The 25,615-nt window shown below is 43.2% G+C and overlaps 2 protein-coding genes across 9 annotated transcripts in view; one reads left to right on the top strand and one right to left on the bottom strand.

Moving 5' to 3' along the window:
- The window catches only part of PRKCD (protein kinase C delta), a 60,126-nt gene extending 58,877 nt beyond the window's left edge, over positions 1 to 1,249 (top strand). For both annotated transcript variants that reach the window (XM_063411914.1, XM_063411913.1), the window contains exon 18: positions 707 to 1,249. In XM_063411914.1, the coding sequence (XP_063267984.1) occupies positions 707 to 865 (159 nt within the window). In that variant the 3' untranslated portion in view covers positions 866 to 1,249. The remainder of the gene's footprint in view (positions 1 to 706) is intronic.
- A 2,274-nt stretch (positions 1,250 to 3,523) lies between these two features.
- LOC134558250 (6-phosphofructo-2-kinase/fructose-2,6-bisphosphatase 4) overlaps positions 3,524 to 25,615 on the bottom strand; it is a 51,105-nt gene continuing 29,013 nt past the window's right edge. For 3 of the 7 annotated variants that reach the window (XM_063411919.1, XM_063411920.1, XM_063411915.1), the window contains 12 exons: positions 25,428 to 25,494; positions 24,201 to 24,275; positions 23,313 to 23,369; positions 22,861 to 22,982; positions 20,998 to 21,205; positions 20,326 to 20,472; positions 19,685 to 19,789; positions 17,949 to 18,078; positions 17,529 to 17,591; positions 14,370 to 14,434; positions 13,887 to 13,964; positions 3,524 to 6,239 (listed from right to left, as the gene is read on the bottom strand). In XM_063411919.1, coding sequence (XP_063267989.1) covers positions 13,902 to 13,964; positions 14,370 to 14,434; positions 17,529 to 17,591; positions 17,949 to 18,078; positions 19,685 to 19,789; positions 20,326 to 20,472; positions 20,998 to 21,205; positions 22,861 to 22,982; positions 23,313 to 23,369; positions 24,201 to 24,275; positions 25,428 to 25,494 — 1,102 coding nt within the window. In that variant the 3' untranslated portion in view covers positions 3,524 to 6,239; positions 13,887 to 13,901. Of the gene's footprint in view, positions 6,240 to 10,955; positions 11,252 to 13,886; positions 13,965 to 14,369; positions 14,435 to 17,528; positions 17,592 to 17,948; positions 18,079 to 19,684; positions 19,790 to 20,325; positions 20,473 to 20,997; positions 21,206 to 22,860; positions 22,983 to 23,312; positions 23,370 to 24,200; positions 24,276 to 25,427; positions 25,495 to 25,615 lie in introns of those variants that run through there. The other 4 variants (XR_010082325.1, XM_063411916.1, XM_063411917.1 and 1 more) reach the window with 4 other exon arrangements.

Here is a 25,615-nt window from a genome sequence, read left to right as displayed (position 1 = left end):
TGCTGCTTCAACTCACCTGGTGAAAAATCCAAACCTGTGTTTCTCCAGCCTGTTACTAGAACGGGTGAAATGGTCTGGAGGCAACAATCTCCTAAAAATATACTCTGTGGAGGAGAGCCGTCCCCTTCAAACACACAAAGTTTTGTGCTGCTTGTTCCCAGAGAAGTGGGAAATCTGGAACATAAGGATCCTACAAACAGTAATCTTTGGTGGTGCAGAGTGTAAAACACTCTGTTTTACACTGTTTCTGTTTCTAGTTACATGAATATTTATGAAACACAAAACAGCTGCTGTAAGGCATTGCTTTATTCTCTGAACAAGTACAGCCTGTGAAATGTTCTCAGGAATTTAAACATTTTGGTTAATGGCAAGAAATGTTGATCTGATGTGTAAGATAATGCTGCATTACTTTTGTTAACAGATAATCTTTGGGTAATAACCCAGTGTTATCCCAAATCCAGGTGGTTCTTCTCCAAAGCAACCTGAGTTTGATTTTTCTGTTGGTTTCCAGCTGGTAATAAGAAAGTGCCCAGTTATAATCTTATAGTCTTGTTAAAATAGGGTTAAAATGAGGTTTTTCTTTCTCCCTAAAGCATGGGAAGGGGGGAGAGAGCTCAGTCTAACTTCCCAACATTTTGTATTTAAGGAATTCATTCTAGAAGAAAATACAGAGTTTGTTTTAAACTGTCTCCCCTCTCTAACACAGAAATCAGCAAGTGACTACAACAACTTTGACAGAGAATTTCTGAGTGAGAAGCCGAAATTGTCTTACAGCGACAAAAACTTGATTGAGTCCATGGATCAGTCTGCATTTGCTGGATTTTCTTTTATTAACCCGAAATTTGAACAGATCTTGAACAAGTAAGTCTCTGAGCAGCTGGACTTGAAAGCAGAGTTCCACATTACAAACCCAGACTCCCAAGTGTTAAATGCATTCCAACAACATCGATACTTCAGAATAATACATGGTAGTGTGATCAATTATGTTCAACTCCTGATTTATTGGCAATGTTTTTATGCATGGTTGGGTCTAAGGCATGTGAATCATGTGCATTATTTTCTCTGTTTGGGAAAATGTAAATTCTGTTTGGTACTTGAATGTAATTATGTTTTATATATATATGTGTGTGCTGTATATTTTGCTTGAGAGAAGACATTGGGGAACAGAAGATGTCTTATTTTAAAAAGTGTTTGAGCCCTTGGTTCTTTTATTTGTCTTCAATTAAAAGAAAGTTTAATGTAAATGTCATTCATGGCTCTATGATTTTTAACAATATACAATTTAACTCCAGTTGTCTTTAAACTACAGTGAAAAAATAACGATTGGTCAGCCATGATCACACTATTAAAATATTTATTGTTTTTGTGAATTAAACAAAATGAAGTGCCAGACAAAAGCATAGATTCCTACTGTAACACCAGCTGCTGTGGGAAACAGCTCAAGGGTGCTTTTGCTGAAAAAATGATATTTATTTACTCCAGGCAGTCCAAGCATGAGACAGAGAGGCCTCAGCATCCCAGTGCAGCCCCATCCTGCCTGGGAATGGGGGGTTCTGCCACTAAAGGCCACTTGTGCTAACAGCCACAACAATCACAGCAGCACAGAACACAGGTTATGACTCCAGAGTTCCTTGCCAGCTCTGCCCGAGGAATTATTCTGTTAAACTGCCAAACACAAAATCCTTCTTCCAGTTTCATTTGCTTGTTTGTAACACAGCAGCTGTGGCTCCCCCTGCTTGCTGTTAGAAGGGCACAAAACCAGATCCTGCTTTTTTGCAACACCTACTTCTGAATTTTAATTTTAGCCATTAGTGAGAAAGAAAAACTAATGTAATTACTGCAAAGCTCCTTCCAAAACCTTTGCCTTGCAGTCAGCTCAAAGTTCAGGCTGAAGCACGGTATCCTTGCGTCTCAGGAGCTTTCTGTATCTTGTAACACTATTGCAAATTATTTGATTTTTCTCAGCACTGTGCTGGCAGAAAAAATGTGCATGTGTCAGTTCATCCAAGAGTTATGGAATGCTGCAGAACTCCTAGGAGCACCCTGGAGCTTCTGGGTAGTTTCAGACTGTTAATCCTGCTGAAAGAGCAGCAGAAAGCTGTAATAATTTGTAGAGACTCAAAAAAAATACACTGCTGCCTTTGTTCTGCTCTTAAAAAACAGCTCCAGCTTATTGTTATAACTCAAGTAATGCCAGCATGACTTGGATGCCATCTGAGCCTGCAGCAGACTGAGGCTGGACGGGGCAGAACACAGCTGGCACTGCCAGCCAGAGCTGGCCTGGGTCCCCAGCCAGGGGGGACAAGCAGGGCCCTGCAGGGGCTGCAGGAGCCTGTAGAGACACTTCTGCTTTGCCATTTCTCACCAGAAAGTGATGCTGCTTCCCAAGGTGAAAGGTGGGCAGAAACACATTTCTAGGTAAGTTACAATGTGGGTGCCAGCAGCAGTGGTATTTGCACACGAAGAAGCTGTTATGAATTGTAAGTAGTAATAAATATTCCTTAAGAATGCTGGCTCCCTGTACTCACCTGCTTTGCTCTGGAGGAACAAGTGCCACATCTGCTCAAGAGGCTGCACACAGCAGCTCCTTCAGCTGCCATCTGAGTGATGGACCAGGAGCATCTCCTGCTGCCAGCTGTGCCTGACTGCACTCGTGATCCTCTCCTCTGCAGAGCAGCTACTCCAGCCCTGCCCTGCACCTCTGTTCCCTCCTGACAGCACCAAAGCTCCACAGCCTGGAGAGCTCCTGCACCTCCTCTGCAGAGCTGCTGCAGCCCAGGGCCCCTGTGAGCACCCCATGGGCTCTGGGTCATCCTCATGCCACAGGAAGTTTCAGCTGTTTAAAGGGTTTTGTCCACAAAGCAGCCTAAAAGCTCTAGAACAGTTACCTGCTCCCCAAGCAGAAATACCGAGTGGAGTTAACTATGAAAACACTCCTCCCACCTAGCAGAGGAGAGACAAGTGGTTACCAGCTGGGGAGCTGCAAGCAGCAAGACATGAAAATGTGAGTGCATCATTCTAAAAGCACAAAGCAGTAATTAATGTTGTCCTTGTCATTCTGAAGGATAAGTACCCCTGCAAATGTAATGCCCTCCAGCTCCCCTCTGCACACAAGCCTGTACTGACAGGCAGCATTTGGCTGCTGGTTTTCAGCTTTCTCAGAACACAGCAGCATGTTCAAGACAATGTGAGAACAGTGTAGTTCTGAGAGGGTGGAGTAGACTTTAATCCCAGTGACCAGGTAAAGCTAATAAAGTCTTACCTTTCTCCTCCACCGTGTGCAAATTCTGGCGTGCATTTATTTAATCAGTTCTTCCACCTTCTTCCTCCATTATTGAGTTTCCTACTTAAATCATAGTTACTTGTCACAGTAATTCACAGGGTGAATTAATTTAACCCTTACATTTATATCTATGCTCCCTAAACCTTGTGGAAGCTGTGGGACCCTGTTGAGGCTCAGGAACACTCACCTGGCACTTCAGCCACTGGAAATGGACATGGAAAGAAACACAGATCAGTGCACTTTGTAGCATTTGATCTTTATTACTTGGATCAAAGGTCAAATGATTACATTTGAATGAAAGATTACAACAAAGGCCAACAATGTAAGAAAGGACAGTTTAATCCCATTCAAGAGACTGCATCTGAGCCAGGCACACACAGAACAGAGGCAGTCAAATGGTACAAACACAGAAGGTCAGGACAAAGGTTTTCCCCTCCCCTGGCAGTGACTATTCTGTCAGGAGTGGGAGACACACACTTTTAGAAAGTGACAATTACCTGCAATTCTCAACTGTGCCTTCCCAGAGCAGCAGTAAGGGTTACACCCTGGAAAAACCCATCATTCCAAACCTACATTCAGCCCAAATCTACATTCATCCTCTACACCTGCTCTCTCCAGCCAGGGTCAGATGCAGTCACTGAGTTAGTGCCTTCCTACCTCAGAACCAACAACTTCATTGTTTTTTTCTCTTCAAGTATCAGCACAATAGTTTATTTACACTTGTGTACAACTCTTTTTACTGAACACCCATTGTAGTAAAACACTCATCACAGTATATTTGAAAGCAGGCTATAAAAATACCTACTGGACATAGAACATGGAGCCTCAAGGATGTTACAGCACCTCTGACAGATCAGAGAGGTAAAACAAAGGGGGACAGGAAACTCTTCAAGCTGTGCTTGCCCACAGAGAGAAGCAGCCCCTGGGCTCAGCTCTCATGGGGGGAAACATTTCTGCAGCTGGGTCTGAGCTCACAATCTGGCAGTAAAATCCCACTTTCCTAAATGCAGCCTCCTGGGATTTTTACAGATAACTCCTGACGTTCTCAGTGTAAAAGCTGTTTAACCACCCCTCCTGTCCCAGCAGAGGAGCAAGGGCTGCCTGGGGCACAGCCCAGCTTTCCCACACCACAGTGGGAGGGGAAATTGCTCCTTCAGTTGTGCCACAAAGGTGGCCTTGTTAACCACACATCAGTAAATTCACTCCTCTGAGCAGTGCCAGGCAGGCTCCCTCCTCACCCCACAACTCTGGGCACAGCTGAATTAATAAAGGTCTGAAATGGCATTACCATAACACAAACACACACACAAAGCTTTAGACAGCAGCGCTTGAAGCAAGTGTTCCTGGTCATTCTGCACCCTACACATCCCTCCTCTGAAACAGAACCCACTATGGCTTACTTCCAGGGCTGAATATATTGCTGAATTTAGCTTACTAAAAAAAAAAATCACAACAGCAGCACATTATTTTATAAACCCTGCACAAACAAAAGACAGTTTAGCCCTTGCGTGCAAAACTATGTTACCAGAGCCTGGTATTTCACACAGGAATTAAAAAAAAAAACCAAAACAACCCCAACAACTCACATGGTAAAAGCTCAATTAATTGGAGAGAATCTTCAGAAAAAACACAGTCCAGCTACCAAAGAATAGTTCTCCTCATTTCAGAGCTAGAGCCAGCAGCAGTGCTGGCAGCTCACTTCAGTTCTCTGGTAACACACATACAAAATACACTTTGATTTAGTACAGTTAAAAGGTTGTGACCTTGACAGACACAGAAAATTCCATTTTTAGCACTGGAGTTTCACTAGATATAAAAAAGTAATGAAGAGTTGGGATCATGGAAGGTGCTTAAAAACAATACAAAAACCCCAAGGCAGGTGTGCCATGTTAAAAATGATTTCAGAATTTACCTGTTGTTTTTGTTGCATGAGCTGTTAGAATGGTTAAACTCACCTAACCTTTCTGTAACTGTTTCCTGGTGTACGTATTAAATGTGGCTATAAAAGAGAAACATATACTTTTATGTTGAAATTCATTCCAGAAATTCTCTAAAAATATAATGACAACACTAACAAGACAAGCAGCTTTTCCAGCCCTCGACAGGCTGAATCCTTTTCCCCTCCCCTCCAGACATAGAAAAGCTGCTCATCCTCTCCCATAACTGCAGCACAAAGGACGAGTCTCTCTCCATCTTCTCTCTTGATTCAATCCCAGATGTCACTCGCACTCATGTCCCCCACTGCCCTCCAAAATTCACCTGGTCTCTGGAAAGTGTTAAAATCTCACTAAAACAGAATTTCCCAGGTAGCAAATCCAGCTTTAATGCTTTGATTTTCCAAAGGGAACAACATCTCCCTTGTGAATTTCAAAAAAAATTTAAGTTGTGGTTGGCAAACCAAAGTTCAATTTGTAACACATGACAATTATCAGAGATGATGGGCTTTCCCCATTTAAAGCAGCTTTGCAACATGAAGCCTCCAGTGCTCAAAATGTAGAATTTTGCCCATGTTAAATACGCCATCAAAAAAACTCCATGTAATTCTAGGCATTCACAGTAAAAATAAGAGAACTCTTAGAAAAAACACTTACAAAAGAAAATAAAGTCTAGTTAAAATCTGACAATAAAATCAACACGGGGCATTAACCACCTTCCATTATCCACAGACAAACGGTAAAAACCCACTGAAACTGCACAAATTTACATCAGAAAAACCTAAAACCAGCTCTGCTCTGCTTCCCACAATCATACCTTTCGAGTTATCCACGTTTTGTCCAAAGAAGCGGAGTCACATTCGAAATGTCTGGAAGGGCAGGGGAGGCCGGTCCGTCCGCCCCGTCCGACACCGCCGGACCCTGAGCTGCTGGAGGAAGGGCTGCCACCCCGGGAGCTGCAGCTATAGGTGGGTGGGGACTGTCCTCAAAGCTTCTTCTCTCGACCTATTCACACCTACATTCTGCAAATGTAAAGACAAAAAAGAAAAAAGATTGTAAAGTAAAGGTCTCATAGGCAGCCGCGGCTTTTGCTCAGCACGCAGCTGGGACACGACACCTAAGGCGAGCAAGTTGTAATCCTTATTTCCTCAAAGTGCTCTGGAAAACACAAGGAAAGGTCCCAGCCCCTGAGCAGGAGTCAGAACCAGGCTTGGACACCTCATGCCAGTGCCAGGAGCTTCACAGAGCCCCTCAGACACCCAAAAGCAGATCTCTGCCACCACTGAAATGCATCCCTCGGATCACACTGGGTCTGGCAGGACAGCTGGTCCCTGGGCACCATATGCAGGTCTCAGTGTTGCAGCTTTTAAAAGCTTTTTTGCCTTTAACCACATTTTTCTAACCCACCATCTCTCCCAGTCTTTTTTCATGTAGTGTAAGGAAAGACAGAACCCTGCAAAGGCCATAAACCACACAGGAATCAATAAAATCTTGAGGGAGGGAAGCCCACCTCTCCTTGTTCCAAGCACACTCCAGGAAATAATTCCTTAACACCAACAGCCATAAAGCCAGTCCTGATCCTATCTGTGAGCAGCCAAATCACTGCAAGAACTCGGAATAACTCCCTGAAGAGCTGGTAACACCAAGTGTTCCCTGAAGAGCTGGTAACATAAAGTTTAAATGCACTTTTATATGCACGTGGCATGTGGCAGATGTTACACTGACATCAGGGAATGCTCCAGTGGGTTTATAACCACATTTATTAGAGTTTACATTCAAAACAAGTTTCCAGTCCAACTCTGGGGAAAGGAGAGCCCCACGAGCACTCAGTGAGAGGCCCCCTCAGCACATTCAGACACACAACTCCATCAGTCAAAACTCATCAACTCAAAAAGCAATTCAATCCCCTCCCCAACCCCGGTTTCTAGATTTTCAGTCATTTCTTATGAAATAGAATATTTCATAAGGAATAGGATATAAACAAGCAGCACCAGATCCTCTCTGGAGGTTGAATTCTGCCAACATTGCTCTGCCCTAACCAGTCCTCCTACATCCACATCAGCCCTTTCCTTTGTCACCAGCCTTCAAGCCCTTGGGTAAATCCCCATTTTTCCCCCATAAACACCACGCCAAGGTTTCTGGGAACACACACACAGCAAATGCTGCTGGACAGAGTTGTCCAAGTCCTGGAAATCTCTGCACCCACCAGCACACAGCCTGACCCACTCTCACATCTCTTTGAAGAAAAGCAAAGCAAAGCAACAACCCTACTTCAAAAAAGAAGCTTCTACAAGAAGCACCTCCTCTGCAGCAAAGGGAAAGCATCAGAAAGCATCAGTATCTGCTAGGAACATGAGGAGTTGGCAAAACAAATCATATTCTGCATGGTTATAGGGAAAAAGAACACAAAACAAGAAACCAACAGAACATGCTGGCATTTGGTGTGTTTGTGTTTTTCTTAGCAACTGATGCAACATACCCAGAATTTCCCTGGGACTGCACAGAGGTCTCCATAGGCACTCCCAGAATACTAGCTGAAATCTTTGAAGTTGAACATCTGATGTTGATTCAAAGAAAATTAAATGGAGCATGAAATGGAGCATCAAAATGCAGGAATCCAGAGGTACTGGAATTAGTCCGCAAGCAGCAAGAGCTAGACAGCTCAAACATGAAGCTAAAAGGAAATGAGGTTATTAAGGCAAGGCAGAAGATACAGCTTATTTTAGTCAATGAGAGGTAATGGATAAAAGCAGCATTCTAACAACTAAGACAGACCCAAAGGGAATATTGATAAGCAGGCAAGAAAGCTGGAAGCAAAAAAAGCTTGAATTTGAGTAAACACGAAGAGGCTGTGGAAGCAAAGTGTGCTGAACTGTCACAGTGAAGGAAGAAAACTGGGATAAACCCTGATGAACACCCCCAAGGGCTTATTAAACAAACACAGCAGCCAGCAATGAGACCAGATGAACAGGGGCTTAGAAAGGGACCAATATCCTCATTAACTGTGAGTGGGTTCCTACTCCTAGGAATCCCATTAGATTAAATGATGGCAGCTGGGATTGCACCCAGCTTCAGAACAGCCACAGACACTGTGAGGGAAAAGCCACGCTACAAGGACAGGGCTGCTCAGGAAGGTCATGGGGGTCTCAGCCTTACTTTTGGGACCACAAGGTGTCCCTGCAACTGCCTGGCACCAAAGCACACCTGGACAAATGACCATGCTGGGAACAGCCCCACAGCAGCCAACACGGTCTGGAGAGCCTGGGAAACACAGGAGGAGGAATAAAAACCACACACCTTTCCCGAATACTGCTTCTACCAAGACGTGCACCCTCTTCTTTGGCCAGCCCCAGCAGGAGCTTGCTGCTTCCAGAGCCTGCTCCCCAAGGCAGGAGCATCTGACCCTGCCTTGCACGAGAGTCTTATCTCATCCAGTCCTTCTTGGAAAGACTCAACGTACACAGATTAACTCAAATACCCTCTATACCACTGTTTCTGTTCTCATTATGCCCTGGCCTTTGTAAATTTTTCTTCTATAGGACAGAGTGTCCCCCAGCAAAGTGCTGTGTGTCCCCAACAGGACAGGCCCTGTTTTCAGTCTCACTTGGACTCAGCTCAGCTACACGTGATCCTCACAGCACAACAGGAAGATCTTGCAGAAAGGCTCCTGCAGGCAAAAGGAGGAACCTCTGGAGACAGCAACCAGCACAGGCATAAACACAGAAATAAAGAGCACAGTACAAACATCCAGCACTCTGTCAGCCCGCTTCCCTCAGCAAACTGTGCCACAAACCACCGCAGCCACCTCCCTCCCAGATCACGCCTTCCTTTCACTGACAAAGCAAGGGCTGTTGAGCAATGCTGCTGTAAGAGGAGACCCCTCAGAGCATTCTGCTTTCAAATATCCACTTCACTCTGCTGCACACAACAGCACAGTGACTGCTGTGCTCAGCAGAGAACAGCATGCAGACACAGCCCCAGGAAATCCGGCTGGCAGCAGCTGGGCAGGAACAGAGAGTCCTGGGTGCTCCTGCTGCTTTTCCCTTCCCTCTGCAACCTCCACCAGCCACAGAACAGGGCAAACTTTGCTTTCCTCTCTGGCCAAGCTCCTGCTCCTGTCATCTTCTCCCTCAATTTTCTCTGACAGCCCAAGCCATCCTTTTCCAAGCAGCAAAACTCAGTTTTTCCACAGCAGACGCCTGCACAGATTCTGGCCCCATCAGAAATGCAATGCATTTGATTTCATTTGGATGGTATTTCCTCAGCTGGGGCCTGTGGAGGTGACAGCACTCCAAGCTTTGTCCATGTGGCTCCTCAGCACCTGACAATGGCCAGCATCCCTGTGATCCCTCAGGAACATCACCTCAGGGGTCAGGTAACAGCAAGTGGACTCAAGTGTGCAAAGGGGTACTAAGAGGCATTTCTTTTCTGGCCCACAGAAGGGACCCAGCAACAGCCAAAGCAATTCCCCTGAATTATTTTCTGTAAAGGACTACAGACTCCTTCATTGGAAAAGCTCATGGCCAGACACAGAGCAATTAAACATGGAAAAGTGACCAACCACTCCTATATCACAGTCACGACAGCAACAGGAAAATGATCCAGGTTCTCCCAGTTTCATCCCAGGGACAGTGGTTTAACTAAACACCACCAAGCACCACAGCAGGAGGCTCTCTGGCCAGAAGATTATCTGGTTATGGCAAACATTCCCAATTGCTATGAACTTCTGAAGACTTCAGTACAATTTTAGAAGTGCAGATATGTAACTTTTTTCTTCCCCCCCAAAATCCTGGTTTGGGAAAAACGTACCACCTGAGAAACTTAACAGATAAAAACTTTCCACAACCTACAGTCCTGCTTACTTTCACTACTAAAAGACCCCCTCAGAAAAGTTGCAAGGTTCAGTGTTTTTCTGCCTTTCCCTGCCTCAGTGCTACCTGCCCCATGGCACAGGTGCTTCCCACAGCCTTGTGGTGCCCATGGAACACCATGGGAAAGGCACCAAGGCACCACATCTCCCACAGCCTGCAGCCTCATCCCTCCTGAAAGAGGCTTTCCTACCACACAGTTTAGGATTCCTGCCCTGCTGTTTGAGATCTGCATCCACTGGAGCCACTCCCCAGCTACAAAATCCTCTGGCTAACTCTGCCTTCCTGTTCTGGAATGGTCAGCACTGCTTACTGGAGTCCACATAAAATCTTGGTACAGAGCAGCTGGGGCAGAGCTGTACATGCCCCATCCACACAAAGCAGGAAAAGAGGGAATTTAAAATCCCTTCTGCCCACGGGCAAACCCTAAAGCCTGGTTAATGGAGAACAGCTGTTAACGAAAGTTGTGTATTAAAAACATTTATACACATTCCTGTTCTTTGAATGATTGTCCTGGAACTCAGTGGAAACTTGCTACCCTGCTCCAACAGCACATCAGTAATTAGCACATGTAGAGCACTAGTGCTGTGGATCAGGGGGATTAGGGATTTACAGTAATTATGGGTTGTTATTTTACACTACATGGCAGTCCAATCACTCCCAAGGGCCCTGAAACAGATAATACTGGTGCTCTGCTGGGCAAAACAAATTTTGGCTTTTCTTATCTCACAAAGGTTGTTGTGTTTTGTGGCTTTCATAAATACACTGCACCTAACACTAAATGATTGCTGGCTGTTACAATAAAGCTTAATCCTCCAGGATATTTAAATTACAGCAATTTACAAAACCAGCATTCCAGTAAGAGCCGATCAAGGTTTGATAACTCATCCACAATAAATTAGCCAGTGCAACAGTTTTATTGTGATTTGATAAATTATTTCAAGTCGTGTGCTGTACAACATTTGCTTTGGGTTATGATTTTGGTTTGGGTGTGGCTATTTTTTTTTTTATTTCAAAGTGACTGGAATGATTAGTTTTTCAATTTATTCTGAAGTAGCAGGACGAAAACAGCACCCCAAGTTCAACAGCTGGTCAGCTCACGGGATTCACTGATGAGCAGGGACTGTTACAAGAGCGTCCTCGGTAGGTCTGGAAATGTCTACATTCTGTATGATAATAAAAATACAGAGAATATTTATCATGCAGCAGTAAGACCAACAAAAACCAGCAATCAGGTCCCTTCACAAGTACACAGCTGGGTTGATTGAGAAGCAGAGATGGTTTCAGCCCCCCACAACCCAAGAATGCAGCAGACTGAGAGCTGGTCCTGAGAGCTGTCCCAGAATGAGATAGCACAAAAATGTATTTACAGTAAAATACAATAAAAGCTTTTGAAATTTTCACAGTCCTCCAAGGAGCAATTAAATGCAGCTTCCTTGCTGACAGCACTACCCAAAGCTCAGGTCAGTCACATTTAGGAGGAAGTCTTTTAATCTAGCTTATCATGTCCTTCAGCACATACACATCTTCTCACTGAGAAACTTTCAGTGCTTTGCTGAATATGCCACACACTTCTGTGCCAAAAGAAGGCTTTTAACATGTGTTTGTGTCATAGGCAATGTGACACCTCTAACAAAATAGAAAATATGTTCTCAGACGCCTTAACCATTCAAGGCTGATCACACCAACTAGCTCTCACCTCCTCTTGCAGAAGCTGCACAAAAACAATGCCATTCAGTGCCACACTCAATTATTCAAAACCAAATGAAACCCAGACCCCAGTGCAGCCAAACACATCAGGAATCACATCTGCACGACGTCCTGCAAGTCCCAAAGCCTGTGCAATTGGTATTCTCCCTCCTATCAAGAGAGCAGACCATGATAAAGTGCTCTGAAGCTCCTTAAAAGATCCATTTTAGGCCAAATCATTGCCAGTTCCTCACACTTCCCGCTGATGGGTTTCATTAGTCTTGCTTGTTCCACACTGTGGTAAGCCAGCTCACCTTGCACTAACATCTCCCTCCCCCACGTCACCTCAACAAAACAAAAAAGGAGATGTGATATGAGTGACCCCCTCTCTGCCATTCACCAACTGAGCCAGATGTGCAAAGCAGACATTTCACCCCAGCATTTGTTTTCTGGCCCACAGAAGGGACCCAGCAACAGCCAAAGCAATTCCCCTGAATTATTTTCTGTGAAGGACTATAGACTCCTTCATTGGAAAAGATCAGAACTTCAGCCACTACAATGCTGACAAACACAAAGCTTCAATCTGCTCCAGACAAATCACCATGGTACTCTGAGGTTCACACATACCACAAACAAACACCCCAGAGCTTTGCCTGCATTTCTGCCATGTGAAAATAGATGTTTTCAGCTGAGCCCAAAGGGAGGGCACTGTTCTGGAGCACAGACTACAAGTGACTGGTGGGTCACAGAACAGCACAATGGACAATTCTCAATCCAATAGTTTCATTGTTTAACAATGCTGCTATGTGATACTGTATTTAATTAAATGCCTTGACTTCAATAGACTACTTGAAAACTTCATTTTACAGAAGTAATTAACATTTTCGTAGGTGATATAAATGAAAGCTTTTGAAAGTTTCACAGTTCTCTGAGCAGCAATTAAATGCAGACAGGACCAACTTAGTCCTTCATTCAGACCCACTACCTGAACAGTGTAACATCATCCATGCTGGGTTTCCTTTGGGGCAGAGGGATAAGAGAATTTGAGAGGTTCTTAGGAAAATGCCACTACTCCTTTTTTTTTCTAATAAAATTCACTCAATTTATTTCTGTTCAAATCAGTCTTGTGTCTTTGAGCCCACTGCAATGGAAGTGTTTTTGTGATCCTCCACGTGCACCTGAGCAGAGCCACCCCACGGCAGTGCCAGCAAGGCCACATCACCTGCTAGACACGTGGAGAGGCACTTGGCAATTCAGGCAGAGTCTCCCCCTTGAAACAAACCCCTTCAGTTAAAGGACTGGCATTTTCAGCAACATTTTAGCAAGCTGCAAATCCAGCACTGACATTTTGATCAGCCAAACTAAAGATGTTCATCTACACTATTTAACACAAAGAACTACTGGTTTGAGACACCCTCGTGGATTTTCACGATGCTTCTTCAGCTTCAGGTACTGCGAAAACACAGACTGGATTTCCTAAACATGACAAATCAAACTAAGATACAAAATGGCAAAGCAGAATGACAAAGCAGGAAAAGGAAGGGACAGGAAATAATGTAATGCAGTTGTTGTTTCTCTGCAGGACAGAGAAAATGTCCGAAAGTCAGTATTTTCAGAACTTGTAATACCCAGGTCATTAAAACAAAACTTCTTTGCAGAAGAATTCAGCAAAGAATTCCGGCATGAATTCTGCACAGAAGTGAACCCTCAATTAACAAAAGGCACTTTATGTCACATGCCTTGTTGAATACGCACATAAAACCTCATTTCTCAGTATATTCCTTTTCACCATAAACTGATGCTCTGAAAACCACCAAACACAGCCCTTTTTTCTCCTGTTATCCAACTGGCTTCCAATTCCCAGGCATGGCACTGCTCCTAACCTCAGCATGGAATCAGTGCCATGCCTGGTGGCACAAGCCTGAGGATCTGCAAGGGAACTAGAGAGCTTTGACCATGACACACTTCACACAGCTTTGATGATTAAGCAAAGGAAGAGCTTGGCACAAGCAGCAGAATCAGCCTGAGCTCAGGTGGGCACTGAGGAGCACAGAGAACCTGACCCAGGCAGGGCACAGAGCTGCCGTGGGCTGAGATCTCCTCTGCACTTACATTTTACAAACATGCTCAATTTCCTTCCCCCGGCAGTCCTGCTGCTTCCCGAGATCTAGTCTTCCTCTCCAGCTTTGGCTTAAAACACAGGTGACATCATCAATTCCTCTTTTTCATACAGCAATGAAAAAGCTGATGATTTCTTTCCCCAGAATATGTGTGGCATTCATGACACAACTGTGACTACACCCACTTCTGCTGAGTGACAAAGCCCAGCAGAACTTTATACAGTTTTTAGCCTGACACCACATCCTCAAACTCTCATTTCTCAAAGATAAACTATTCCAGCCAGAACTCACATATAAGATAAATTCAGTCAATAAAAAATTTGCTCCCCCCTCACAGTAAACAAGTAGCAAAGCTTCATATGTAAAATAAAATACACTCAGCTGAGTTATGAAATCAGTTCTAGCCACAAGGACAATGGAAATCAGCTCAGACGGTGCATTATATCAAGTTCTCCAATTTGAAAAATATTCTTACCTCAGGTTTATCTCTGTGTGTGTTTACGGCTTCGACATTCAGAAATATAGATTCTACTTTACATCCTGTTGATAGAAAACACATTTTTAGATACATCTGCTTTGAAAGGGAAATTATAATAAAGATGCAATCTAATTTTGAGATGGCGAAGGTTCATCATTTTCCCCTTCTGATTTTTACCAGAATTTCCTGAATTCTGATGAGCTAAAGCTACAGAAATTAATCTGTTGCACCTGGATGAATATTATTGTCAATCTGATAATCAATCGCCTCAGCTTAGCTTTATCATTATTCTCTTTGAAAAAAAAATCCATTTTTTTAAACATACAGGAACATTCAGTGAGAAAGTTTTTATTTGTAACTTTTTGTGTTTTAAACATCCTGAACTTCTGTATTAAAGTAAAATTCTAAGAAGATAAATGCTGTTCTCATTTCATAAACATAAAAACAACTACAAGAAGGTACAGTGTGTTGTCAACAACTCCCATTCCTCTATATGTGCAAAATGGTTTTAACCCCAAGCTAAACAGAACTTCAAAGCTGACTCCTGAAAAGGAACTTCTGCTTTACATTCAAAAATTCAAAACACCAGTGTGGCAAGAAAAATTAAACAGTGAGAAGAAACAACTATTTCCCAGGTAGAAAGATATAATTACTCCATACACCATGGCCACAGCACTTTAAGCAACCTCTGATTACCAAACCCTGGCTTATCTCACACCAACATGACTTTTGTAAGTTCCCACTACCCTACACAACATCCATTAAAAGCCAATTCCTCTGACACACCAGAGTCCCTCCTCTATCACAAGCAGGTTTCCAGATTTTTCTCCTCATTTATTCTCTAAAGTTGTAACACACTCCATAGTATTGCTATATGATAGAAAAAGGGGACTTCCTTTGAAAGCCACTGCACTTTAAAAAAATAAAAATAAATCAGTAAGGCCAGTATTTGCCTTCCCCTTGGGAAGCCTATCCTGCTAAAGCCCATGTGTCAGGAAGACTGTGAGCAAATGCTGCAGGAGCACAAGAACTCAGAGAAATAGTGAACCATAAAACAGATTTTAAGGAGGAAAACCACACACCTCCCACTGGAGCAGGATCCTTACTCATCCTTCTGTCCACAGATTCACTGTGAGCCTTGAGACTGAGCCAAGACAAGCTGTGAGCCCTGTGCTGGCCATTGCCCAGGACTGTCACACAGAGACACTGCAGGGACCTCTCAGTCCTTGCCACGAGCTGAGTCTCAAATCCAAGGAGTATTGTGTGCAAAGCTTTGAACATGAACTAAAGGGGTGTGCCTTGCTTCACAGTAATTACCATACTGCCAGCTCATTTTTAATTACTGATGAGCAAGTTCATGCCTACAGCACGCTGCAGTTTCTCTTTCCATAGACCACCACTGCCCTGGAGTGCTGGGTGAAGCTCTCATCCAGCTGTCAGGCTGTATAGGACGTTCCTCTACTGCAGATCAGGCTCTTAACTGGGAATAATGGGAATAATGGGAATAATGGGAATAATGGGAATAATGGGAATAATGGGAATAATGGGAATAATGGGAATAATGGGAATAATGGGAATAATGGGAATAATGGGAATAATGGGAATAATGCTCCTCTCCAACACCAGGAAGAGCAAAGCCCCGGGCAGGCATTGCCCTAGGACAGGCTTAGCTGGGAGGGATCAAACACACCAGGTATGATCCTGCATCCTGCCTGGAGGAGCCAAGGGACACATCAGCCTGGAGCAGAGCCATCGATCAGGGCTGCAGAAATGATTTACACAGTCCTTGTGTTTGCAGCTGGCTGAATTCCAAAAGGCAGGCTGGCTGAAAAGTCTCATCAGACATACACAGCACACACCCTAAAAAAGGACAATGGCACTTCTTTCCCTCAAGTCAAAAGGGCAAGGACAGCGTTTCATACCACTTTGTTTCCTTCCTCTCTTGGTGCTTGAGCAAACACTGCAAACATCCACACCCTCTTAAAATTTGTGAACAGTCACGAAACTTCCCTCTCCCCACAAGGAAGAAAGAAAAACAGCAACAAACACAACAAAAATCAGCAGAGAACCCCCCCAAAAACAAAGAGAACCCCAAAACAAAGCCTTGCTGTGGAAAACAGGCAGAGTCTAGCAGGACAGACCAATCCAGTTTTTAAAAGTCCAAGTTTTAACAGCAGTGAATCTTTATTTTCAAACCCCAGCTTGTCATGTAACGCTGGGAACACCAGATGTCACCACAGCACAGGCTGTCGTTCCTGTAGGACCACACTATAGACAAATGACAAAAATCTCTTCAGACAGATTTCCCAGTGTAGCAGCTACTTTGTTTCATAATATTCTTTGTTTCAACTTCATTTGAAACTTCACAAAAAATAAGTACACATCTAGACCGCTATTTTTCAGAGCTGATAATCAAAGACAGCTTCCAATTAATGACTGAACCAACATTTTTGGGCAATACATTTTTCCTAGTAAGATATGCAGATAATTCTCTGCCTGATACGATCTTCTGAATTGGGATATCAGCAGATAAAGCAGGGTTTGCAGTAACCCACACCCCACACTGCCCACAGAGCCCAGGGAAAGCCTCTGAGCCAAGCACCAGGAGCAGCTGCTGACAAAAAAATGCCAACATCAACAAACAAGGTGAATTCATGGGGTACTCCCATAGTCCATGGAAAAAAAGACTTCAAGAAAAGAGAACAATAATATGTAAGGCTAAAGGAACACATTTTAGATGATAAACCTCTACAAATGCAAATTTTCCTGTCTTCTGGAAAGCAACACCCTCTAATACCTCAACAAAAACTCAGATCTTGCTGCAGCAGACATGTAAATGCATGCGTTTGCCAGAAGAATTAGTGAAATCGAGTATGAACTGAGCACAAAACTGTCCCCTGCAGCAGCTACAGCCACTGGTGGCTTCAGGCCTGCAGCAACACATATGTGTTTCCTGGCACAAGGCAAAAGCAAGGCTAATCCAGAGGATTCATTTATTCCAGCAAAGCTCTGCAGGCATACATGCAATGTCAAACCTAATTATTTATAAGCACATAAAGTGTGTTTTAAACACTTCACCACCTTTCCTGATGAGAGAGATAGTATAGCCAGACATATATATATATATATATTTTAAATATACATAACTGCACTTACCATAAGCCACCGGGGTTAGCTTTAAGACAGTATGCAGTGGGCACTTCAGGTAGGGCAGTTGTTCTGAGAAATCAAACCACAAATGACACATGAAATACAGGTTACAAGGGACTTCTCTGTTATGCTTCAGGTCAACAACTTGAATGACTTTTTACCTAACAGTATATCTGCTTTCCTAGCATGCAACGGAGATGCTAATCAGAGCAAAAAACAAGGATCACAGTATTTCAGGTGAGGAGCAGCTCAACATCAACTACCAGGTTTCACATGAGGGTCACATATGAAAAAATACTCTTGGGTACTTGCCTAGCAAAACCAGCCTCTGATGATACAGCAAATTGTTAGAATTTACTGTTTGGAACCTTAAGCAATAAATTTTGATAAAACCAGACTGTTTGTAATGTATCAAGGCAGACTTACCTGCGGGCTTGTCAAGGAAATATGCAAGCAAACAGCGCATGACAGCTTGGTGACAAATGACAAGCACATTTTCCTGCCTTTCAAGCTCCATAATTACTGGCTCCAGCCTCTGAACAAGATCTTCATAGGACTGGGTGGGGAGGAGAAACACAGAGCACATTAAAAAGGGAAAGCTCTTTGAACAGTGTATGTATATAGAGGGGATTTTACTTTCATATTAGTCATCTTCTAAATGTTATTTAGTACACAGACAAATACTGCAGAAATAATTTCCATTAAACTCAGAACACAGTTCAGAGCTGAGCATAACATATTTTATTATAGATGTAACAAAACAAATCTCCCAGATGGAAATGCTTTATTAAATTACCCACTTTGATCAAGAATTTCCACAGAATCCCTAGGATTTGATTCACATCTGCAAATATGAGTCTTGCACGTTATTTTCCATAGCCCATCTTCAAAAGCATCTCTCTTCCAAGCCCAAATGTAGGGAGCCCAGCCAACAGTCAGCATGCAAAGAGTTCACAAAGCCTGACTTGTTCAGGCTGCTCTTTCAAAAGAATCTGTGGGCATGCTGGACTGCCTGGTGATGGCAGCCACCATCCCACCAGGAGTCAGCACAGGGACCTGCTGGTGACTGTCCTGCCTTGTCATGCACAGGGAATTGCTGCTGCAGGGATCGTGCATGAGCACGACTGAACTGAATTTCACATGCAGGGTAAAGACTGCTTCCAAAATGTGCCAAGTACTTCCAAAATGCGTCACTTACGTCCAAAATGTGTCACGTACTGCACATGTGGAGAGCTCAGCACACTGCCCAGCAGGGCAGGGACTGAGCACAGCAGAAAACCCTCACCCTGGACCCCAGGCAGGGCCAAGTGGCACTGCTGACTGAGCCCAGGACAACAGAAAGCCCCAGTGAGCTGTGCAAACCCCTCACACTGTTTGCAGACACAAAACTGCCTTGGATAAATGAGACCAACTCATCCCCACAAGGCATGGAGGGAGTTTGACATGCCAGTCACCATCCCCAGGACTGCACTGGTTTGATAAACACTCCTTGTTCCAGTGCACGAGGAGAACTTTGCAGCTTAATGACTGCCTCATTAGCAGGAGGGGGTCACACTGCCAGGGGCACTGCTCTGACACAGTGGTTGCTCTTGAGGAAGAAGGCAGAGCTCTGCTTCCTCACTGGCCAGGCAGGAGCAGCTGGTCCAATCCCTTCTCCCTGCTGCCCTCAGCGATGGCCCTGTGTCCATCTGGCCATCACTGCACTGTTCTAGGACTGCTTTAGCCATCAGCAAGGTTATTTTCCCAGAGGCAAGGAGTTCAGTAACTTGGCTGGAGATTCCCCAGCGTTTCAGCCAGAGTTGCCTGCAAAACAGCACCACCAAGGGCAGGGATGCACAGAACCAGGGCACTTTAGCAGCAGGTTTGCATATGCAGCAGTTGAAGCCCTGCAATAATTGCTCCTGCTTTATCACTGCAGGACCAGCACAGGAACAATGCCTACAGAATCTCCACTGTTTCTAAATTTATGATTTTATTTTTTATGCCCTGAATCAAATTCAGTGGTCTGGGCTCAATCCTTACAAGATCCTATGCGCTTTTCCATGGAGAAAGGAACAACCTTTTCATTAATTTAAAAATTTATTCTTCCTTCCTTAAAGCCAGCATGCATGTATGCAAGAAGACAAGGAAGTCCTTCAATTGAGAGATTAAAAATAGCATACCTCCCCTTTAGGGTATCTGTATCTGTATTTGTCTTGATCTCTCAGTGCAAATTCAAGAGGATAATTTTCCTGTATTTCTTCATATGTCATTTCTTCACACACTCCCTGTCAGTAATGAAAATAATTTAAAAAACATGTACTTCAAAAAATGCAAAAATCACTCTTAAATGAAACCACATGCAAATTACCTTTAACAGTTTTATTTTGCTACTCTGACACTTAAAATTGTAGGAATCATTAAATCCCTGTAGAGGTGAAGTTACATCTATGGAGAAAGCAAGGCCATGTTTTATCTATGCACCTCCTATTATATCTTACAGCTACAGCTGGAAATTGCCAGCTAGCAAAATCCCCTCACCACAAGCTTCTTTTCAAGCCTAACTAATCAAAACTTCATAACATCCCAGCTTCTACAGAGGAATGTTTTACTGGGAAAGACAAGAGAAGAATACATTAACAATGGCAAAATTTAATAAAACGTTTAGCCTTACATTTACAGGTAATGACAATCATTTCCAGCCTCTAGAAGCAGCTTCAATGACTTTCTATCCCATAGAAGACATATTATTAAAAAACTAAGTACTTTCTTTACCCCTAGCAATCAAAGCAACTTATTAGGCATTTAAAAGAGAAGAACTTACTGCATCTATCTCATTCAAAACCTTCCACTGCTCGTAAGGCACTCCCAAGGCTTCAGCAGTCTGAATTGTCCTTTTCATCTGGCTGGTCCAAACTTTCAGATCTTTGATATTTTGCTCATTAATAAACTGTGCCAAGCTTTTGGCAAACTGGAAGAAAAACCAAGAGACACTGGATGAGGGCTCAGAGCCAACACACAGCGTTCAGTTTAGAATACACAGGTTCCAGCCTCTGTAAGCTCACTGCAGCTTTTCCAAAAGACTGCCAAAGATTTTGCTAAGAAATACAACCTGCTCCATTATCCAAGAGGGACGGGAGAAAGAAAAGGAGTACAAGGAAAATACAAGTTTTTAGCAGTTCCTAGCTTTCCTTCCACGAATTTTCTTTTCAGCTTTAAGTTGTGTACACTTCCCCAGTTACCCAACTAGTCAAGATTTCACAAAAATTCAGTTAAAAAATAAAGCCCTCTTGTCAACTGCTTTGTGCTGTAGGGAGAGAAAGGAATTTCAGCACAAACCACAGCACACAAAGCGTTCATCCTGTTTCCACCACCCAAACACACAACTAAAGAAGTCCCTTAAACTCGTTAAGAGGAAAAGGCTGTAGAGGAGGAAAGCTCAGCTGCCCAGCACAAACACACAGGGAACACATCACGCCTGGCTGGAGGTACGTACTTCTTTCCCCCTGACAGACAGCCCAGGATCTCCTCCTATCCTCCCCTTCAGGTTGAGCTCGCTCTCTCCGTGTCGGCAGAGGTAGATTGACCGAGGAGTCACGTGGATGTTCATGAGGTAGTAGACAATCCTGCTCTGGATGTGATCCATCACTCTGTTCACGAGGTAACTCCTTCCGACATCCATGATTTTAATGTAAGAAAGATCCCTTTCGTGGGCAAGTTAAAGAAAAATATAAAGTAAGGTTCCACATTGTTGCTATTAGCACGTACCACAATCTTCCCACCCTCTCATTATAAAACAAAGGGGCAACAAGCCAAAGAAATGAAAAAAGTCTTCAATTAGCCATGGAATATGCATTAGTGCTAACAAACAACACAGTACTCCAAAGGTACAGGATGAACTCTCTTCCTTTCACGTGCAGCTGCTCACATCACTTTCTTTTCTGCTTCTTTTACTTGCACTTCATCCAAATCTAGATCCTACTCTTGGAAAAATACAGCCCACACACTGAAAGAGAGGTTCAGTGGAGCCACTAAAGTTACCACAGCTGAATAAGATATACAGCTATTTTACAATACCGTTTGTTTTTCTTTTTCCAGGTTACAAACACTTTCCATCACCAAGTGTTTGTCTGATTGCACCCAGGGGCCAAAAGGAATGGTCACTAATGACCCATCTCAATTAATCCCTCCAGAAAAACTAGGGCAACCAGAAGAGCCAGGGAGTAGTCTGAAGGAAGACATTTTCTCAACTGCTCTGTGAGCAACTCTTTGTTAACAGTACTGTAATCTACCCCACCACTACCTTCTCTCAGCATCAGACACCTTATAATTTCAATTTTCACTGCTTATCCTTTATCATCTGAGCTATAATTCTAGAGCAGCCTCTCGCTCACACAAGGAAAAATGTCTCACAAGCTGAAAATAACCACTATTGGTTTCTAGTGATGCGTTTGAGACACCACACTGCAACAGAACAAGAAAACTGATGATAAAACCAAACTGAGGCAGTGAGAAACAGGCATCAGCACTCTCCTTCCTGCCCATGTTCCTTGGAGTTAATCATTACCACAGCAGCCAAGCACAGCCTTAGGTCCATCATGGTAATTACATGCATGAACTGAGCCGATTGAACCAGCTCCACACTGCTCACGCTCAATTACATTAAAATGCAGCTCAGCCTTCTCTGCAGCTCTGGCCTGGAACAAACCAGGAGCACCTGGGGTGGCTGCAGCTCCAAATCCTACCCTGAAATCCTGGGCTGTAGCAAGGAGAAAGGGGCTCCTCCTCCCATGATTCATCCCTACCTTATTTTCAAGGGTTCAAAGTTAATAAAAACCAGAAGAATGCTTTGGCTTGAGGTAGCTATGAGTTTCTCACAGCCCTGCATCTGCAGGATTATTTTGCAAGTACAAAGAAATTAATTCAGAAGTCACATTTTTAAGACTGATGTGTTCATAATTAACCTTAACCATGCCAGCCAATAAAGGTATGCTTACAAATCCCTCATGTCTCCTCTACATACCTAAAAGCAAGTACCAACCAACCCCTGTAGAAAGTCTGGGGTAATTGCTAAATGCTGGTTCTATCCCAGAAGAATAAATACCATTGTCCAAGTGGGAAAATCAAAACCAACATTGTCCCAGACTAGACTCACTAGCCAATTTTCCTCAAACCAGGCAGTTTCCATGCTACACCTCCAGAGCCAACACTCTAATTTGCCAAAGGAGAGCGAGCTTAAGCCACTAAAATAATCACTTGAAAGCCCTAATCCCCAATACAGGATGCCCCAACCCCTAAAATAACGTTTTAATAATATTGTGAACACCAGCTGTAATTACAGTGTTGTTTCATCACTTACTTGTCCAGAGTTTCATCTAAGGTCTCATATGAGTTCTTGTAGCATTCTATTCTTTTCATGAAATCTTCTGTTGCTTCATCATTACTACAATCAACATAGTCAGGACTACCCAGCTTCACTTGCTGTTTAAAATAAAAACAGGAGAATAGTATTTAAGTTTCCTGTCCTTCTTCATGAATATTAAAAGAAATAGGGAGTGGGAGAACACAACAGAAAGTTTTGTCTGCAACTTCATTAAAATATATGTAAAGGGGAAAAAAGCCTACTCTTCAGAGAATTAAACTTCTGTGCTAGTAACATTCACATGGACAGGGAAAAAATACTTCCATTAATGAGAGTTAACATGGAGTTTTTGCTATTGGAATGTACTTCTTATAATGTACTTCTAAAAACAATGAGCTACTTTAAACCTTCCACTGTCAAGCCATTAAAGCAAAGCTTCCTCTACTCACCACAATGTTTGCAGCAATGACCTCTGGATCGACACACACAGACTCCACAAAAAAAGTCTTCAGTCCAAATGGGAGCCACATGAACAGAAGGAGAAGGAAGATGCATAAAAACACCTCTGGATACCAACACACATGAGCAGCAGGTCACCCACTTCCATGCCAAGGCCTTTTCCCCTCCATTTACTCAGAAAGCTTCTCCAGACCCTCCCATCAGAAATTCTGGCTCACCATTCCATGACACATCTTTTCCCCAACAATGCTTGCAAGTGGAAAATTCTTGCAGTAGAAAAAATGTAGGATGGAAGAGGAAGAAACAAATGCAGAGGATGCAAGTTCAGCCCCACAAACAGTAACTAACATCTCTGAAATAACGTTTTAGAAGCCTCCCAGCTAATGGAATAGCCTCACTTACAAAGAGGCTTGTGTTTTGCTGTGTCAAAGGCTTACAGAGATTAAGTTCAGAGGAAATGAAAGATGACTGGAGAACAGCTAAATGCAAAACCAGAAGGCAGAAAACCACAAAGGTTTTGGTTTGTGGAGAACTAACACAGAGCCCCCTTCATGTTCCTGCAGCAAAGATGTGAGCTGCATGAAGAACCATACTTCAAATGCTCTTTCTGACACTGCACTCATGACCACAGGTCCAGGAAGACAAAACTGAAGCTGTAGCACAAAACAGCTTTGCTCCAATCAGTACAAACACTAAAGATGAGAAATACGAGGACTGAATGACTTCTAATCACAAACAATGCTTTGGAACACAAAACACATTGATTAAACATCCAAGAAGGATTTGGCCTGTGCTAGTGCACTTATACAGATAAGGGCAAAACCAGCACTGGCTTACTTAGCCATGCAATAGCTCAGAACTGCTTTGCTTTGACTCACCTTATATCCATTTTCTTCACCAAACTTATAAATAGTTTCTCTACGTTCTCGAGTTGTGTTTGTAGCATCAAAGACCTAGGAACAATTAAAGGGAGAGAGAAAAAGTACTTAAAAATCAACAGCCTGTGGAAAGCACTGTGTCAGTAACAACAAAAATTTGGATTCAAATGCCTCAGTACGAAGGAAAGCAATGGAAACATTTCCCCTTCCCTCTACCCCACTATCTCAACATGCTCAACAGGAAACCAAAGACATTACTACTTTACACATATTATTTTCTGAATTCTAAATTTAGTAATATTTTGAAAGCAATTCTGCCAGAACTCTGGATTTGGAAAAGGAAATCAGAATTTAACCCTAGCACATAGTACAGGAGAGAATCTTCCTCCTTGCCCATTATCAGCATTAAATACTAATGCACAAGTTTTTAGTGAACTTATGCTACAAAAAAAAGATGCTGCAGTTCAATGGGCTGTTCAAAATGCAAGTGTAAAACCTGCAAGAGTTGTAAATCCTGCCCATGAATAACACCATCAATGCAGCCATTTTTATAGGAAGACATCACTTTTTTAATAAAGTATGAAGTTTGCCAAAGCCTAACATTTACCTCATGTATCCAGCAGAACTTATAGTTAATGGTTTTCCCTAATTAGTTAATAAAAACCCCAGAGTTGTGTCAGTAATCTTAAGAAAAAAAAGATTAAAATTAGTCTCAACACAATGTCCATAGTCAAAGAACTGATGTTTTGCATCCCATTATTAAATGCTTAGTTATGCAGCAACTTACAGTAAGTTTCTCCTGCTCACTTCAGACATTTCTCATGTCAATAACAAGTGGCAAGAAATACAGAGGACACTTTTTGTTCAGCAAGCCTCTACATTCCACTTGGAACACTAAACTATCAAAGAGACATGCAAGCAGAATGGCAGATGTTTAATGGTACATTGTGGAGCAGCGTCCTACAGTAATGTGGTGAGAAGGTGGACTTTCTTCTTGCTGTTCCCCTCTTCTCAGCTAACCCCTCAAATCAAAGCTGGCTGCTCAGTATGGTATCACCACCCTGAAATTCAGCACTCACTTCACTGCAGCAACAAGGCAGATGTAACTGCTAAAAAATTCTGGGATACTGGACAGCCACTGCAATCACTCGGGCTGTGTATTATCCAGCAGACACATGGTGTTTAGTGCACAGGCACCCCAAAAGGTGTCTTCACCAAGAAACTTACAGCCACGTGCCCGTTCTCTTCGCTGAGGTACTGCCGGACGTCGTTCAGCGCTGCTAAGGCACACTGTCTTCAGAAGGAAAGAACCACAGTCAAATGCTGGCTAAAGGCATTGGTTAATGCACTTGTGTGCAAAGAGCCCTGAAAATGTTATGTCATTTATCTCAAACACAGGCCTCCCTCCAAACATG

This window comes from Prinia subflava, chromosome 14 (assembly GCF_021018805.1).
Source record: "Prinia subflava isolate CZ2003 ecotype Zambia chromosome 14, Cam_Psub_1.2, whole genome shotgun sequence".
NCBI classification, from domain to species: Eukaryota; Metazoa; Chordata; class Aves; order Passeriformes; family Cisticolidae; genus Prinia; species Prinia subflava.
This window is presented reverse-complemented; position numbering and strand designations above follow the sequence as displayed.